The sequence below is a fragment of the Phalaenopsis equestris genome, unplaced genomic scaffold (assembly GCF_001263595.1).
Source record: "Phalaenopsis equestris unplaced genomic scaffold, ASM126359v1 Scaffold000629, whole genome shotgun sequence".
NCBI lineage: Eukaryota > Viridiplantae > Streptophyta > Magnoliopsida > Asparagales > Orchidaceae > Phalaenopsis > Phalaenopsis equestris.
Genome location: NW_018165069.1, coordinates 31,741 through 51,204, shown reverse-complemented (window position 1 = coordinate 51,204; position 19,464 = coordinate 31,741). Strand labels below are relative to the sequence as shown.

Sequence of the window (19,464 nt, the reverse complement as noted above, 5' to 3'; positions counted from 1 at the left end):
ATTATAGAAGTCTAATAGGCAAATATGATATTTTGCCCCATTATTTTCACATAATAAAAAAAGGCCAACTTTTATTCTTATTATTATCTTAAAAGATTTAAATTTACTCCCTTGGTTCTACCACACATCCAAGATCATTATTACTTAGCTTCATTTTTTAATTGCTTTCTTTTTATCATATAAATTTAATCTTTTTTTTAGTTTTAGCAAACATCCTATTCAATGATTTCAACTATGTTGTTTCCCTCCCATTAAAAATTGTTAAATTAGCTTATAAGAACTTGCAAACATTAAGTGTCAACTAATATGCATTGTTCTCCGAACAACATGGTTCCCAACTCGAGCAATCGTCCATACAAGAACAATTGACACATGCACTCATAAATTAATCCGATATATAAATTTAGATTCAAATGAATTCTCAAGAGTCAAAGCAGATCCGCAGAGCAATATTAAAAAGCATTCAACAACAATATAATGTCGCCAGAGAATTACAAGAATACAACACAATTTAAACACAATTTACTTGAACGAGGGAAAAAAAAAAAAAGAATTTAAATGGCTTGCAAAAGAAGTACTCAAGTCTGCAGCTGCCGTAAATTCCCCATTTCGCCTAGCCAACTCCAGACCATGCCTTTAAGGGCAGGCCTAATATTCTCGTTACAGAGTTTCTCAAACTCAAGTGTATCTCCATTAGTCATCTTCATCTCCACCATGTGAAATGAAGGTGTAATCTCAAATATCTCAGCATCAATGGCTAAAACACCCTTCCTTCCTCTCTTTTTTACTTCCATTTTCATGAACCCGCCGTCCTTCTTCTGCACTTTGAACCTCAGCCTCTTAGCGACTTCCTCTAGCTTCGAGATAATGGCAGCAGCAGGCTGCCAGGAAGTAAAACGTGCTTCTTTTCTGTGATCACGATCCACGAATAAACCTGAAAGATCAAATCCATCAGAAAGACAGATGATATCAAATGCATTCATGGTTTTAAGCTTCATAACATCAGGTTTTTGCTCGGCCTGACTGTTGCTACCACTGGAACTAAATGTAGAGTTATGATCAGAGGGACTAATTTCTTTTGACTCGCTGTCAGCAACAATTTGATTGCCATTAAATTCCTTTTTAAACCAAGAATTTGAAAGAATCTTATCAATTGAGATTCTGGTACTTGGATTTGGGTCTAACATCTTAGCCAACAACTTTCGTGCTTTAGAAGGAAACCAATTAGGACATCTAAATTCAGCCTTCTCGATCTTCCTGTACATCTCCATCAAATTTGAATCATGAAAAGGCAGATAGGCAGCCAAAAGTACATAGAGGATCACTCCACAGGACCAGGTATCCGCTTTAGCTCCATCATAACCTTTCCTACCTATCACCTCAGGAGCAACATAGGCTGGAGTTCCACAAGTAGTGTGAAGCAAGCCATCCTGCCTTGCCGACTCGGTGAGAGCGCTCAAGCCAAAATCTGAGAGTTTCAAATTACCACTTTCATCCAGGAGGAGGTTTTCAGGTTTCAAATCGCGGTGATAAACACCTTTGCTGTGACAAAATTCAACAGCGCTAATTAGCTGTTGAAAGTATTTTCTTGCAACATCCTCCTCAAGCCTGCCCCTGGCAATCTTGCTGAAAAGTTCACCTCCTTTGACATATTCCATCACAAAATAAATCTTGGTCTTTGTAGCCATGACTTCATAAAACTGTACGATATTCGGATGCTTCACCAATTTCATTATTGAGATCTCACGTTTGATCTGATCCATGAGCCCAGCCTTCAGCACCTTCTCTTTGTCAATCATTTTTATAGCAACACTTTGGTTGGTACTAACATTTCTGGCGTAGTATACTTTTGCAAAAGTTCCTTGTCCTAGTAGTCTGCCAAGCTCGTACTTTTGCAGCAATAAACACCCTTTATTCACCATTGTTTTTATTATTTGCTGAATCTACGTCAAGCAGCAGAATAATTTGAGCACTACTCTCTAAAACTGATATTTAATATGTAGAGAAGCAGAATTTAAGAGGCCAAGCATTCAACCATCCTCCATAATCTCATGATATAATGACAAAAAGGTTATTATACTTCGTAATCCATTGTGTGTGAGCTCAAAGAATGTAGCCCAGTTCAAAAAGTTGTGTCCATTTTTATCAGAAAGTAGAGCCACCACAGATGGAACTACCCTGTCATTAGTTGTGGGCAAGGATTTTGCAAGCAAGCACATCTTCAAACATTCCCGGGTATTTGTCTTTCAGTAGTTGTCTTAATGACGGCTACCTGTAAGAAAATATATAGCCAAACTGAATTTCCACAAAAAAATCATAAGCATAAATCAGTGAAATACCATTTCATTACAGTATAAAACTTATGGAATTCTAATCAAATAAGAAGAAATATCAAAGTGAGATGATAAACTTTTTTAAATAGTTTCAAGGTTATTTTATAAGATCCAGAATAATACATTTATTTATTTTGGAAAAGATCTGAAAATTTTGAGGGACAATTTTGGATTAAATTTAAGGATTCAAAGCACTAAAATAGATATGTTAAATAGTTTAGGGCCAAAACTAGGGCTGTCAATTTGGCTCGTTGTTCGTGAACAGCACGTGTTCGGCTCGTTAAGCAACTCGCGTTCGTTAAGCCTAACAAGCTGAACATAAATAAATTTTTAAGCTCGAAAAGTAAACGAGCCGAACACGATCAACAATTTGTTCGCTTATGTTCGGCTCGAAATTGCTTGAAAAAAAAAATTATATAATTTTTTATATAACAATATATTACATATATTATTTATATAATAATATATTATATATATTTATGTCTAAGTTTAAATCATAATGCCTCATGTGGCAATGTGGTTAGTGTCTTTTTTTGTATATATTTGATCCAAGTTCGAATCCCACACTTTACATCTATTTTTCTCAATTTTAGTTTAACGAGCCAATTTGAAGCCGAACACGAATATATAAATCGAGCCGAACACGAACACACTGTTCACGACACGAACACACTGTTCACGCGCGCCGATTTCGAACATGAGCTATTTCGAACGAGCCGAACACGAGCCAGTCTGAGCTCGCTCAAGCTCGGCTCGTTTATAGCCCTAGCCAAAACAACCCCAAATAAATAGTTAAGGATCATTTTAACCTTTTCTCTAATGTGAAATAAGAATAGTTGTTCAAAAAGACGTAAATGAAAAGCTGATTAAAATGCTCATCTAGAGAAGCCTTAATGTAGGAAAGATCTGAACTGGGAACCTATAATAGCAAGGTTCTCAAAATCGGACCGAACATTCAACCAATCGGTGGGAAGGTTTAAGGTTCAAAGATTAAACCGGACAACGTAATAAGTAATAACTTTACTTAAATATAACATAAATGATGAAATAATAATGTAATAAATATGATTTAAAAAAATACATTATAAAATATAAATTAAACAAATCAATACTTAAATGACTAACAATTTCTTCTGCGAGCTTTGGTTTTTTAAAAAACATAACCAATCGGCAGCGAGTAAATTAGCAATGTGCAGCCGAAAAGCAGGCGATTGAAGGAGTACAGGATCACGATTTAGCTGGTGGGATGCAGGATTCCTGGTGCTCATTTTAAGATATCACGAAGGGTTAGTTTGGGGATGATTGTCACTGTCTTTCAAAAATTGATTTGAGTAGTTATATAGTTTCATTAAAAAAGAGGGGATTAAACAGTAAAATAATGAATTTTTAAACCATCGTTCAAACACAGTGAATGAACTCGCTTGGTCACACAAAACCATTCTTGTCAGCAAAATTTTCTGAGAGAGTAAAAAAACTAGGTCAAATGTCGGTTAAGTAGTCATTTAAAAAAGTAAAACAATCCAAAAGAGACACCACCATAAAACTTTTTTTCTTTTTTTTTAAAATAGGTCAAATAAGGACGATGAGGAAGCCCGTCAAAATAGTTCCTTCCATTATACCTTCACCAACAACAGCAAGATCCAACGTAGAACCTTAGGAAAACGAATAAGTGAGTAGCAAGATCTAAAACTTAGTATTCGTTCAGACCTAAGCACATGAAAATGGTCTTAGCAACAATTGCTCCTTGATTTCATGAAAATTACCCTTTGACCAAGAAAGGCTTTTGACTTCTAGCACAAAGCATACATCACAAAGGCATTTAAAAGAACTAAACGAATACTTGGTTTTTACTTGATTTAATTGGGCTGATGACCAAACAAGTTAGAATTGTATACCACACAAAACAAAATTTATAACAATGTACCAAGTCTCTAGACACTTAAATCATCTCAATAAGAAACTGAGAGAGCTCAAAGTGAGGTTCGAAATTGCGAAATAAAAAATGCGTCAGTGCTACATTAATAAACAAAAGTAACATGGAGCCTGACAAATATTTTTGCCATATGAGATGCATGCCTTAATGGGGGTAGGCATGCCTCACCACTATGTTGAGATGGCATAAGCTCCTAAAATTAAGAGTTATGTTATTTAAAAATTTTTAGTAGGTTTTTTGTAGCGCTTTTTAATAGGATTTATCACCGGATTTACTAAATTCGGAGTAAATCTGGCCAAGCACTTAAATGTAGTTCTCTGAAATTATAAACTTTCAGATTTAGGGTCCCAAATTTTGCCTTCACCGCCTTAAATGAGAATTTAATAAATCCTAACTAACGCTAAATTCTACTTTATAAGCTTACTATATATATATATATATAGTTCAAGTTGCTCATTCTTACAATTTAGGGTAGCAAAGTTGGCCACTTGAGAGAGGGTGTTTTTTTTTTATGTAACTGTGCAACTAGAGCAAGACTATGAGAAGAGGATGATCGTGTTGATCAAGAATCTCTTATGAGGCTGACCTGGGGTAGATGGAGAGACCAAAACCAAGAACAAGGGCCAGAGGAGCAACCAAAAGTCTCACATAAGAATTATTTCTTTTTTCGGGTTATTATTTAATTTACTTAGGGCTATGATTGAGAGAAACACATATTATATTCAATATATTCGTAAAGAAACACTTGATGTCATAAAGAAAAAAAAAAGGGAAAAAAAATTTGTTCAAGCACGAATCTTGATTTAATCTTTGAATTAAAAGCTTATGAAAATAAATATGATTATGTAAACTCCAATCTCAAGAAATTTATAATCAAATTTAACGTTTCAACAAGAAGAACCTAGCATCATAAAAAATAATCTAATTCAACTTCAAATGAGTCAAAATCAAGCAATTTAGTTGTGATTGAAAATTTTCAAGATATTAATTGAAGGGTTAAACATTTTTTTAACATTACATATAATAAAATCAATAGTTTCAATGAGAGAATCCAATAATTCCAAGATCACTCAATTCCAATTTTATCAAAGCACTTAAATGTTGAAACAATAATTTATGACCAAATAAAATAACAAGATTTGTCCGATGAAATGTTTTGGGACTTCTGTCAAATTAATCAAAATTATGGGTTCGTATGTGTTGGTCGGCCTAACCAAGAGGCAACCATGGTCTTATAAAAAGTACACCATAAAATAATGTAATCTATATAATCTTTAATAGTTATAAAGAATAGTTAGAATAAGAAAATAACTATTTAAAAATTTATAAATGTTTTTTTAGTTCATTTGTAGGCCTTTTACTATGATTCATTGTAATAGAATTAGATGGTATGCACCTAAAAGACAAATAAAACTATTTTATGAGTAAAATTCAAGATCTCAAGATTTGGAATGTTCTTAAAGAAACACATTCTATGTGGGAAAAAATAACAAACACTATTAAAGAAGTGACAAAAGATGTACTTAAAGAATTAAAAGAAAACAATTTTATAAATAAAAAGAATTTTTGGTGAAATAATAATGTGCAAGAAAAGAAAATATAAGAAGTTGTGTTATAAAAATTGATTTAAATGTAAAAAACATACATAATTGGGAGAAATATAAGGTGGCTCGTAGAGAGTCTAAGAGAACAATTTGTGACGCCAAAAATTCTGCATTTAGTGATCTTGATATCGTTAGTGATAATAAAATATTTTATTTTTACCGTCGCATTAGTAAAAAAAAAATGAGGAGGCTTTAAATAAAATTAAGGGAGGAAAATCAATAGACTCTGATGATATCACAATTGAAGCATGGAAATATTTAGGAGACTTAGAAATTTCATGACTTACTAAACATTTCAATATTATTTTAAAAGCTAAAAATATGCCAGAGAGTGAAGGAAGAGTATTTTGGTCCCCATTTTTAAGAATAAAAAGAGTGCACAAGTGCACAAATTATAAACAAATTAAGTTGATGTTTTGTACTTCAAAATTATGGGAGAGGGTAATTGAACATAGGTAAGACGTGCTACAAAAATTTCTTATAATCATTTTGGATTTATGATGGACAGAACTACTATGAAAGCTATACATTTATTGAGAAGTTTGATGGACAAATACTGAGAGAATAAGGAGGATCATCAACATATGACTTTTATTGATTAAGAAGCAACTTACAATAAGGTTCCAAGAGGAATCCTTTGGAGAGTTCTAGAGAAGAAAGGTGTTGATATAACTTATATTCATGTCATTAAAGATATGTATTACTACTTGTATTCAAACATGAGGACGATTGACCAGATATTTTCCTATTTCAATGGGTGTACAATAGTGATCAGCTTTAAGCCCATATCTTTCTGCTTTAGTTATGAATGCTCTTATTGGTCACTTACAGGAGGATGTACCTTAGTGTCTGCTCTTTGTTGATCAGATCCTTCTTGTGGATAATACTAGAGAAAGAGTTTGAAAATTTTGAATTATGGAGGTCTATATTGAAGTCTGCAGGTTTTCATTTGAAAAAAACTAAAACTGAATACATGGAATGTAATTTTAGTAATAATAGCTCTAGTGCAGAATTGTAACCATGGGAATCAAATCATTACAAAGTATGAAAACATTAAATATCTTGGGTCTACTGTTCAAAGTGATGGTGATATAGATGGGGATATTAATACTAGAATTCAAGTTGGTTGGTCGAAGTGGATGAATGCTTCAGGCCTATTGTGTGATAGAAAAATACCGCTTAGGCTGAAAGAAAAATTTTAGAAGATGGTGGAGACCCACAATACTCTATGGCGCAGAATGTTGGCCTTTAAAAAAGAAGCATAAAACAAAGTTATGTGTTTGCCGAGATGAGAATGCTTGGGTGGATGAGTAGCTTGACACTTAAATACAAAATGCAAAATCAATATATCCGTGATACAGCTAGTGTAGCTCCATTGCCAGACAAAATTAGAGAGAGTCGTCTTAGATGGCTTGGTCACATTAAACATTGACCATCTGATGATTCGGTTAGGAGATTAAATGTCTTAGAATCGACATATGCTAAGAAAGATAGAGGTAGGCCCAAAAAACATGGGCATATTGTATAAAAAAATGATCTTAATTTATTAGAATTAAATAAAATATGACTCTCTAGGATGCAAAGAAGAAAAATAATTTATGTAATCGACCCCACTTAATGTGATGAAGGCTTGTTGTTGTTGTTGTTGGTAAGCTTTTTTACTTCAATTAAACTAGCATTGGAGATTACTGATCTAACATTTGTGGAATGTACAATTTTCAATATTTTGCAACTTTTTTGGGCGACAACGATGCAAGCATCTACAAACCATAAGAAGCTATTTAGCATCTAAAAGTCCCATGATTTTTTAAAGTTAGGCCAAGCCCCTTATTTGTTTTCTAGTGAGTTTTCTGAGTAAAAAAATTTTCTTTTATTTTATATTTGGATTTCAAAGTTGAGATAGCCATAAATTCTTCCATCTTACAAACAATGAATATCTATGGAAGGTAACACCAATATTTGCATTGTTTGATTTTTGTTTATTTTGGAATATTTATGGTTTTTTATAGAGGTTGTTTGGTTGCAGGTCAGATTTGATTCAAGCAAAAGTTAGTTCTACTCATAAATTCAAATGTATTAAATCCAATGTGGGTTATATTCTGAAAATTGTTTGGCATACTAGGTGTTAAATCAAGTAAATTATTTGGATACTTATTTCAAAATATAAGGATTTTATATCTCGTTGCTTATAAGATTAATTAAATCATACTTAATATAACTAAATACTCAAGTAATAATTAATTAGTAATATATTAAGCTAAATAAATGATAACTTATATTTTGAAAAATTAAATAAAAAGTATCAAATAGAAAAAAAATTTAATTTAACAAGATTAATCATTAATATTAAATTAATAGCTTGATCAGCATATATTTATTAATTTGTTTGATGAAAATTAATAATTTTAATCAAGAAAATATTTTCTCAATTATATTTTTGTTAAATAATTAAAAATTAGATGAGATTAACATCCTAATAAATTTATAGTTTAAAAAGGTAATTAAATATAATAAATTTTTTATCAAATTAAATCACAAATAATATTAATTTACTTAGATTATAGTCATTTTAATTTTATAAGATTACTCATAAATATTAATTTATTTTTAAAATTAATATAATATCAGAGATATTAAAACCCCGTCTCTCCCAAATTCAAGAAACCATCGACGAGAAACAAGGCAGGAAGTCTCAACTGGTGCTCGCTGGAGAAGGAATCTAGGGATACAGCGGGTGTGAAGAAGGGAGTCGGTGAATCTTGCGGCTTTATTGAATCTGGCCAATTTCAGGATTTAATAAATCCAGAATTTGAGGAGAAACTGAAAACATATGGGATTTAAATTTCTGTAGGATATATGATGATATTTCTGACCGTTAAGCAATAGTTATGGCAAATACCGCCTAAATCGTAAGTTAAAATCTTTGCTAGTAAACAGCCCATAATGTTTTGCTTTCAAAATACAATAAAATCAACAAATCATTACGGATTCACGTACTCGCCACCAAATAATTTTTAGTATTAAAAATCAAATAAGGGAAATAGGAAAGTTAAAAAAGCTACATGAGACAGAATAAACCCAAGTTTCAAAGCGAAGGATCAAAATCTAAGACCTGGGATCAGAATCATCACCAAGAACCCAAGAATCATTCCATTAGAGATTCTTTTTATAGATTCACAGAAAAGAAGTAGCAAGTAAAAAGGCAAGGAAACAGAACCGTACCTGCAAAATCGGTCGCCGACGAGTAGAACAGCTTTCCCTGAAAGCTTTGCAGCTGTGTTACGAATCTCCAAAGGCTTAAGCGAAGAAGAGAGAAAGACAGAGGCTGGAGCAAAAAGACATGAGGTGAAGGGAACCGAAAAGCCCAACCTAATTAGGGAGCGGAATGGCCTAACCTCTTTATTTGGTATTTGAACCGCCCTTCCTCGGTCATAATTGTGTTCCAGCAGCCAGCCCGACAATATTATTTTAAATTTGTGGATTTACGAACATACCACGCAATTCATGAATTTACATATCTAACACCTAAACTTCTAATTTTACGGCCAAGCCACTTTATTGCATCACTTACATTCTTAACGCTCAAGGGCCGTTAAATTAGGTCGAAGTATATAATTTAAATTTTGATTCGGCTTGACATCAGAATGAGATATGCGGCAATTTCAGATCGATTTTTCTTTTTTCGAATTGATTTTAGGCCAACTCTAGCTCTGCTAGATATCATATCGTTAATAATTTATGGTTGTGAATTGAGCAAATTTAGCTCGAAGATCATTAATCGCTTGGAAATTGATTCAAATTTAAGCTTGAATTGAGATCAGATTGAAACAAACGGGTCGAGCTATAAGCTAAATTTTGAATTGAATTTTTTCGAGCTCATTTTAAGCCAATCCCAACTCGGCTCGAAATCGGATCCTTAAATGTCTTTAAGTGTAAACCCCTCCCACCTAAAATATTTATTATTTAGCTTGTGATTGTCAGTTTGCCCACTGTCGTGGAGGTGTTTTTTAGTTTGCGTCTTCTGCTTTTAGTAGCACTAGAAAAATGATTAGAAGGTGGCTAAATGAGTTTAACTTCATGCCCTTTTTTTTGTTTTTATTCTTACTTCAATATTCTATAGTAGTAGGTTTTTGTATTAAAGGCATAAACAATCATTGTATTAAGATCATTAACTTAAAATTTCAGAAGCAATTCCTTTATTGTTCTCCCAAGCAATTCTTGTAATGATGGATGCCCGAACCAATTTTGTTATATGTTTCATCTACAAAGTATTTTTTGTAATGATGGACTAATATGCTATCTGTTTTGTTAAGCAGGAGAGGGTCAATTAGTTTGTATTCCGAATGAAAAACTGTGACTTGCTTGCACCTGTGAGCATCAGGAAAAGAAGCAAGAAAGAAGAAAACCTGAGAGCAGCAGGGAAAATGCATGTGCAAGAATCGAGGATGCTGGCTTGGGTGTCTGGTTTGATGATTCAGTTATCAAAAATATTTAAAAAATTTACATACTGTTAAATTCAAATTTGTCATGTGAGGCATGCCCAATGATCAGAGCAGTAAAAACATTGATGTAAAAGAAAAGAGAGATAGAGAGGGAAAAAGAAATGAAAAAACACACACATACTTGCTCCTTAGAGGAAATGTGTCATTCCTAGATTCTGTGACTCATTTTGTATATTGTAACTGGGGGTTACAAGAAAGAATGGGAGAGAGATCTTCCTACAAAGAAGGTTTAGAGAGAAGGGCCTAAAGAGGTCAAAGCCTAGACAGGTAAGAATCATTAATACATGTTATAGTCCCCCCATATTTATAGAAGATATAGGGCCAAAGGTAGAAAATCACATGTATGCTCCTGCTTTAATAGGGGTTTAAGAACATTATTGTCCTTTCTTGTATATTTTCATATTTATAACTAATGTTTGGCATCTATTAATATGCCTGGACCATCTGGTTGACAATTCTTCAAATCAGTTGACTGAACTTGTGTTGGTCGAATGTTTTTCCAAGATGTAAGTTGACATTGGTTCTGGAAAGTCGGTTGGCTTTAAGAGTGGTAGCCCATAGGTACTAATGTGGTCGACCGACTTGCTTGTTCCTTATTGTTCTTTGAGGAAGTTGTTGAGAGAGCCTCACATTGATACTTGTGTGGTTGCTGGGGGTGTTAGATTTTTGTTTGATTGTTTGGAGTGAATCTTTGTTCTAGGTCAGCCTATGTGGCCCTTTGATCATCAGATTGGCTATTCGTCGATCAACAGTACTTCGATTGTCTGCTAGCCCTTTGGTCTACTACTTGTCGGCCGGTCAATTGTTCTTTTGTCAAACAATTTTATGAGTACTTGTAGCTTCTCATTATAGAGATATTCCTTAATTTATCTCTTTTAACCTAGACCATCAGATTGTTTGATGGACTCGTTCATAACATTTTTGGGTGTATATTTTAAGTTACATAATTTTCTTGCTCCTTAATAGAGACAGTTACAATAAGGATAAAGAATTCTTTAATGCTATAAATCAAATCTTAATAGTCATAATTTAATGTTATATTTAAACTCTCTATATTTTTATGTGCACATGACCGATAAATATAGGTCGTAGGGAGCAGTTCTCATCATCTCAAGTTTATTCCTCCTTGCATTTGATCAATTTTTTAATTTTCTTATGGAGAAAGGATCTGATTCAAAGCTAAAACCCGCCGACCGAGATAAGATGTTGGATACCCTTGGAATAAGACAGCACCGACTTAAAGGTGAGCCGAAGAAGAAGAAGTTATTTAAGAAGCTAAAACCCATTGAGCGAGTGGAGGTAGAAGAGTCTCTTGACTCATTCTGAGAGACTTCGGAGAATGTATAGCCGAGCTCTGAGAGGTTGGGTGGCTCAGTGGTTAGTTTGTCAACAAAAGACTTTAGTTTAAGTTTGGGTTCAATTGAGAATTGTGAGTGTTTCCCCACAAACTGGTATACAAGGAGTCAGTGGAAGTGATCCTTCGATTGGTGAGAAGGGGTAGGGTGTTGAATTCTTGTCATTTAATATGGGCAGAGCTACCTGGTCCGAGATGAATTAGATTTTGGGTACATGATTTCCTTCATTTTCTTCAACTTGAGTATTTATTCTTTAATCATCGTTTATTATTTTTTGTATAAAAGGACACTCGAATTAGGAGTTTGTCTATTGTTGGTGATTGGTGAAATCCAACCTTGTTGATGGACCATGTGCCCCAAGCACCAACTGGCAGCAAAGAGAACATGGCTAATCGCCCAAATGATCCTATGGAGACCCAAGGGGAAACATTTGAGTTATGTTAGATGTACCCCTGGATGAGGTGGAACCTACTCTGACTCAACAAGATGATGATCTTCTTATGGTGCTAGAGAAAATGCGGGGCTAAGCCATTAATCTTCATCAAGAAGTTATTGAACTCCATGATGATGCTTTTGTGTTGTGGGCATATTATGAGGCCGACCGAGTGAACCAGCTAAAGCTCGGTGGTCAAATGTTGTATAGGAGATTGGTTAGGAATGTTTTGGTCCTGATGGATGTGGTCGAGGTACAATGATAGGAGACGTGGCTCGATGGTCCTATAGATGTGGCTCAGTGGTCAAACATTTCACTAGTTTTGCCGATACATTTTTTATTGAGCAGTGTTTACTGAGCATTATAGTCCTATTAGAGCATATCGATATTATTATGCAAATGATTAACAAGATCATGTAACTCCCACTACAAAATAGCTGATTTCTATGAAAGAATATTGAGATGCTATGAGATAATGACAATTAGAGTAGTGGGCCTGGGTTGAGAAGCAGTAGATCTAGAGGAGCTTTCACCCCTTTCAAAAGAAGTGATGCTATAACTCGCAATATTTTTTTTTGAGATAGGCTTAAGTGGATGTAGTTGGTCTTCCCAAATCTAAAAACTAACTCCATTCTTCTAACATATAGCAAAAAATCACAGACGGATGTCTAAGCTCGATCATAGTTCCACCCGTAAATATAATATAGATCAAATTGTTGATCACACTACATACATCTATAGACTTTTTCTTCTGTATAAAAGAATTCAAAATAGCTCTACCTCTCATAACCTCACTTAGATTAGTGGAAGATAGAAGTTTGGACAAAAGAAAATAGTGCCAAAATTTGGACTCAACATACATGGTAAAAAAAGAAAATTATTCTTCCTATAATCATATACCCATCAAGCACGACCATCTATAAGAAATATTATGTTTCATCAAGGTCATCATCAAAAGGAATAAATCCTAAGTACACTTCTTCAGGAAATAACAAAAAAATCAAGAAGTTAATTTTTGGTGGGCTAAAATCTACCCGCTTTCCTCTCACAAACACCTTCTCCCTGTTATGCTCTTTAAGATTAGCATAAAATTCTCTCACAATCGGAATCACTGTAACCCCAGTTTCAAAACAAAACCTTTCCAAATTTCTCTTTACAAATACCTCGTATATCTTAGCTTTTGACTGCATAAATTACTTCTTAGGAATGAATTAATTTGACACCAAAAAATCTGATAGAAATAAAAAGAATTGATAGAAATGAAAAGGTGAAGAGAAAAGAGAAGATGATCTCACCTACAAACTAGGAAACTCGGGTCCTCTTTCTTCTTCTCCCTCTCCTTCTCCTACTTTTTCTTTTCCTTCTACTTCTATGCTTCCCATTTTTGTCCTGCTTCATCCAAAACTCTATTTGAATTTTAGGCTAAGGCAGGGGGGGTGTTATCGTATGAATGAGAGGAACTAGAGAAATATCACACTTAATAAAGGGCTTGGTGCCCAAACACACCGCTCCTAAAGTAAAGGGCCGGTCCACGTCGAAAGCCATAGCGCATCCGTTTTCTTTCAGGGGTACATCTCCCAGTGTTGGCTACCGGGGCTTCCCAGGCTCATTATCTATTCGTCCGACAAATCATTTTTTATGCATGAGGTAGCAGAAAAAAAGTTACGTGCTGAAAGGGTTGCACCTATGCATTGAACGTGCAAAGCCTATGTCAAAGACAAATTAGAAAAATAGGTGAGGGTAGTGCATAGACCCCAAGGCTTGACTTATAAGTGCCAATGTATTGGGTAGACAATGTATAGGTGTTAATGCTCAGGTTGACAGTTCACAGATGCGCCAAAGTAGCATGAGGGTGCTCACTCCAGATCATGCATGCCCAATTTTTCACCCTACCACATTTGCAAGTAAGGATGACCTAGAAAGAGGGAATTGACAAGGACAGACGCTAAGAAGGCAATTAATTCTGAACAAAAAGGAACACGAATGGTCGATGAGCTCGTCACAAATATCAAGCATGCCTTCAATGACCTTCATAATATCCTCTAATGCAGAGATTAATGAGCTTTTCTCCTTAAAATTTTTTCATGGCTTTAAGGGTTGAGATAGAGAAGAGTGTTTCCTTAGTTTTATAAATGAGGTGAACCACATTTAGATGTAAAACAATATTTACACTTAGGAGCAGAGGTAGAAACATAACTTAAGGAGAGCGCTGGCTATAACAAAATTTAAAATTAAAGGGTCTGAGAGTATTTAAGTAAAAAAAAAAAACTTTTAACTTAAAAAAGATTTTAAAGCTATTCTAAATATTGGTATCAAATTATAAATATTGCAAATGTTAACAATATTAAATTATAACTAAGTTTTTAAAATTAGGGGGCAAATTTTTCAATGTATTATAAAATATAAAGAGTTTGGTAAAAATTTAGGTGTGGTGAAAGCCTCCTCCAATCAACCCTAGTTCCACCACTGCTTAGAAGTATATGATAATGGAGGTTAAAAATATAGGTATGTAGCTTTGTGGAATTGATTGATAGACTCAAATATTTCAATTTTTTCAACTTATGGAAAAGTTCAATGGGATGATCATGGATATTCCTAAAATTTATGATCTATATTTACTCAATTTGGTGGACCATAATGCTATTATTTTTCTAGGATGGGTTCCTGATAGACTTAAAATATATAGTATTTATGTACACTTCATATTTTTGAGATATTACGTTTTAATGGAAGATATTTGTGTGTTTTTCTTTCAAGTATAATCAAATGGATGAAAAATGGTGAAATCAGTGAAATATGATCAAATTTGGAGCAAAAATGATGAAGGTGTGCAATTGAACTGAGGTGCCTAAGCGCCTAGAACTGACACTTACGCGCTAGTGAAACAGAGAAGGTCGCGCCTAAGCGCCCAATACCTCGTGCTTAAGTGTCATAAGTAGTTACTTGATGATTCAATGAATTTGGACGAATTTTTGAAGAGGTGTTTGAAGCAACCCTTGGTGAAAATGTGGGAAATAGTTAATGGACACGAAATTACATTCAATTGGTTTTGAAAGAAGACAATTCTTGAAAGATTCATTGAATGTGGACACATTTTAAAGTGACACCAAGAAAACTTTTAGAAAATTATAAAATAAGAATTGAATTGAAGAGGAGAAGAGAGATCATTGGAGCCATCAAACCATCGTCATCGCCCACACGCCGCCGCTGCCGCTGCCACTTTTCTTTTCATTTTAAGTTGTAGTTTGTATTGTAAGTGAAGGAAGAGATTCAAAGGAACTTCAAGACTTTGGTGGAGATGATTTGAGATAAGTTTTTATCTTTATGACTACATTTGATTTTATTTTAGACTTCTTGTTTGTTCACATGATTTGTACTTTCAAACTTAAGTGTGGTTGCGTTTTCTCCATGAATTCTGAGTAGTTTTTCGTTAAAATGATAAATGATTAAGTATTAGATGGAAGTTGTGCGAAGTATTACTCTTTAATGTTGAAAGAAGTTGTGATGATTTTAAACCTTGTACTTCATTTACTTATTGATTTAATCAATTAAGATGTTAATATTTGTTGTGAGAACATGTAAGATCCAAGATGATATTGTCTCAGTCAATAAATGGAAAGAATCACATGAGGTTGTATGGATGAGAATGTAATTCATAAGATTAAGTGCAAATAAATAGAGAAATAAACTTTAAAGGGTGTAAAATTAGAGCACTGCCCAATTTGATTTATAGTTTTAGATTTTGATATGAAATGTTAGCCCCCAGGTGGAGGGAGAAGATGGAACTATAGAGTGAGAGCTAGTATCTTCCCTACTTAACTCATCTTCAAGACTATTCAAACTTTAAATTAGCCAATGTTCTTTATAGTATCTCTAGTAAGGATAAAAAATATTATTGCTTCTATTTGACATAACACAATTTGAATACTTCCACAACAGAATTTCTATACTTGTTACTGATTCATGATAAGGAAAAAAATATTTTATTTATATTGTCTTCATCTTACAAATATCTAGTTAAGTTTAATTAGTTGTTTACTTTGCTTTCATTTATAAAAAATTTATAAATAGAATCAAATTTTCATTTCTATTATTGGATCTATAGTTTAACTAAAAATTTTTGGCTAATTAGAATTTGTTATCTAATTTCTTCTGATTTTAGTTGCATATTGTTAATTGTTTTAGTTGCACTGATTTTAGTTGCATATTGTTAATTGTCCCTGTGGGTTCGATATTTGGGGCTTAATCAAAAAGTTTTATATTACTTGATAACGATATGTATAATTGTGTATTATCCCATATTTAAATATAATAAATATATTCTTATTTGCTTCGAAGTCAAGCTTTTGCCTAGTTGTTGCTGGTGATCAAGTTTTTGGCGTCGTTGCAAAGTAAGAATTGTAAGTAAGGAAAAATTAAGAATATAATCGAATACATCGCATTGACATATAAAAGTTGAGATCAGTTTCACTCTAAAGAACATTGAAAGTATTAAAGCACCGACCTTACATAAAATTTAAAAAAAATCATATGATGTGATTCAAGCCGAAACAAATTTTTGGGCAAAAGGGTTAGGATATAAAGCCCGAGCAATTCATGGAAAACTATTAAAAAGAAATGACAGGTTTGATGCATTTGAAAGTCTTAGGTGTGATTGATGAACTTATGAATTTTAGGTTACTAGAAATGTAAATTAGAATATTTGAAGAGATATATATGCAGCCCCCTAAAATTAAATGCCACTTTCGTATTCAATAAGTATTTCGAAAGTAGCTAAGAAAATTAGCTTTCATATATTTCATTATAAAAGTTAAAAACACCTTAAATAATTTTCCTTTTTGAGAGTAAGAAAAAAATGGTTAAATTGATACAAATTTTGAAAGACATTAAAATTATGAGATGTAGTCTTTTTATGCATTCAATTTATACATCGTCTCACTATCTTAAAAAAATATCCTTATATTCTTTGGCGAGTTGATTTTCTTGAAAACTTAATATGTGAGTTCAACCAAGTTAACATTCTTCATAATACAAAATTGAATCTTGTCTCTAATTCTGGGCATTGAAAGATACAATATGAGAAGAAAATTTACTATTCAAGAGACAAAAGATATCTTCCTGAAGAGAACAAAAAATATATATATATATATATATTCAATAACATATTCATGAATTTAATTGAGAGTGTTTTTAAATTCTAATTACTCTAATCCATAATTACTATAAAAGCTTTTTATGAAGATCTTGATCCTACTATACTAAAAACTTCCACCCCATGTGTTTGCTTGAAAACAACATCTGTAACAACAAATATAAAACTAATAAATTTTTTTAGTATGGTAGGATCAAGATCTCCATAAAAAACTTTTATGGTAAATTATGTATTAGAATTATTAGAATTTAAAAACACTCTCAATTAAATTCATGATCAGGATATCAAGTATATCAAAGGTAATATATTAATTAGTATGATTTTTAGTATTTTAAATTGCCTAAAAAGAAATGATCAATGAGAAAGAGCATAATCCTATGTTGGATTATATGTTTTGATGTGGTCATCTTATTTAATTTTATATTAAAGTTGATTGAGGTATTGGAAAGTAGGAGTTAGTATTTTGCAATGATGGTGACTTCACCTTTGAAAAATTTCATGGAGAGAATGAAATGATACTAGTCTCAATTTTTGACCCAAAATAAGAATTTAACTTAGCACTAAAAGTAATATCTTATACAAAAATCAATGCAATCGAATGGGATAAGGCTTATAAATTAAAACATCATAAGAGACATATAAATCTCAATATTTGATATTCGCTTCACTGTGCCATTTGGAAGGGACAAACAACTAAACCCACATAAATATTTTGAAATTCATGACACCAACATATTTATACAAATGCAAGACAAAGCTAATTATTTTTAAGAAGTACCTTATCATTCCTTTAGAATTCAACTATCCTCTTACTATTATTGGAAAGTGAGGCCTTTGAGTTCATTATTTTTGGCTTTTTTTCATTAACACCTCAGAATCCAATGCATAATTGGTATCTGACATTTGTTTGCTTAATATTGAACACAATACATTCTTCTTGGCCACTTATATCATCTCAGTTTAGGCCGACGCCTAGTAAAAAAAAGGAATCTCCAAAACTAGCATGATGTTCATTTTGAATACTTACAAATTTAAGAGTTCAATGTACTAGAGAAATATAACACCAAGTTTTTTGCTTAAAACTCGAGCATTTATGTGATTGGTAGGTGTCAAGATTACAAAATATAGAACATAATCAATTTACAAAAAATAATCTACTACCTTGCTCTTTACTTTATAACTAAAAAGGAAGTAATAACAACGTTTATGCTTAATAGCCAACATAACATCGTAAGTCTCCATTTATTGAACATGATGTCTATTACACCTATAATTCCAATATTAGACTTAACATCTTTTACTAAGTAGCCATATATCTTATAACTCATGAGAGAGAAAGTCACTCATCTATTTCCATCGTATTAATCAGTTCCATCGACTCATGCACCTCAACCGAGTAGGTTGAACTCATTAGCTCTTTCGATCAATAATTCATACAATCCACTTCGACATCTACCTTGAATCATGAACAATCTGCAATGACATACCAACCAACTTATTAACTCCTCCCTATCAACAAATTATATGATGCATGTTCAGACATAAACACTTCTTGCTTCTAATCATTTAATGCCTCAACCATTCTTCCGATGACTTCCATGTCATTCTTTCATTAAACTCATCATCTCACAACAAACACCTTAGAATATTTTCACGAAATCTTCTAAAAGTTCAAAAAATCAGTAACCACTTCTCATATCAGAAATTGTGGGTTCATTTTCATTAAATTAAGCCAATTTCTTATTCAAGGAAATGTTAATGAGGATAGTTCGAAGGGGACTCGAAGAAAAAAGTACATTGAAAGAAGGAAATATACAAATAGTTTCTTTTATTATTCTCCCCTCACACGTTAGCACTAAAGAAGAAAGAAGAGTGTGGCCGACTTCATTGTTATTATGTATATTCTTCCCTCTTTATCTTTATAAACCGTGGACATATGTTATAAAGTTGGGCCACATAAATTTCTTACATATTTTTCTCATTCTCTTTAAATTAAAGATGCCGATGTTAGCAGCCAAGCTATGCTCACCAAAGTTAAGCTAGCAATATCCTTTTTGGTCGCACTTTCTTCCCATGCCTTGGAAGTATTTTTAGCCGAAGGCTCTTCCTCTTAAGTTCTAGGCGCTACCTCACAATTGATGAACATTTGTGG

The 19,464-nt window shown here is 33.0% G+C and overlaps 1 protein-coding gene across 1 annotated transcript; it reads right to left on the bottom strand.

Annotated features, from left to right (window-relative positions):
- Positions 1–519: 519 nt before the first annotated feature.
- Positions 520–9,262, bottom strand: LOC110030007 (CBL-interacting protein kinase 18-like). The gene is made up of 2 exons (XM_020732537.1): positions 9,093–9,262; positions 520–2,272 (listed from the first exon to the last, which is right to left on the bottom strand). Exon 2 carries the CDS (start codon positions 1,920–1,922, stop codon positions 579–581), a length of 1,344 nt encoding a protein of 447 aa, XP_020588196.1. The 5' UTR covers positions 1,923–2,272; positions 9,093–9,262; the 3' UTR covers positions 520–578.
- Between the last annotated feature and the right edge of the window lie 10,202 nt (positions 9,263–19,464).

What these genes read in the sequence shown, in the direction of transcription:
- LOC110030007 (XM_020732537.1), bottom strand. Translation starts at nt 1,922, where the DNA reads ATGGTGAATAAAGGGTGTTTATTGCTGCAAAAGTACGAGCTTGGCAGA.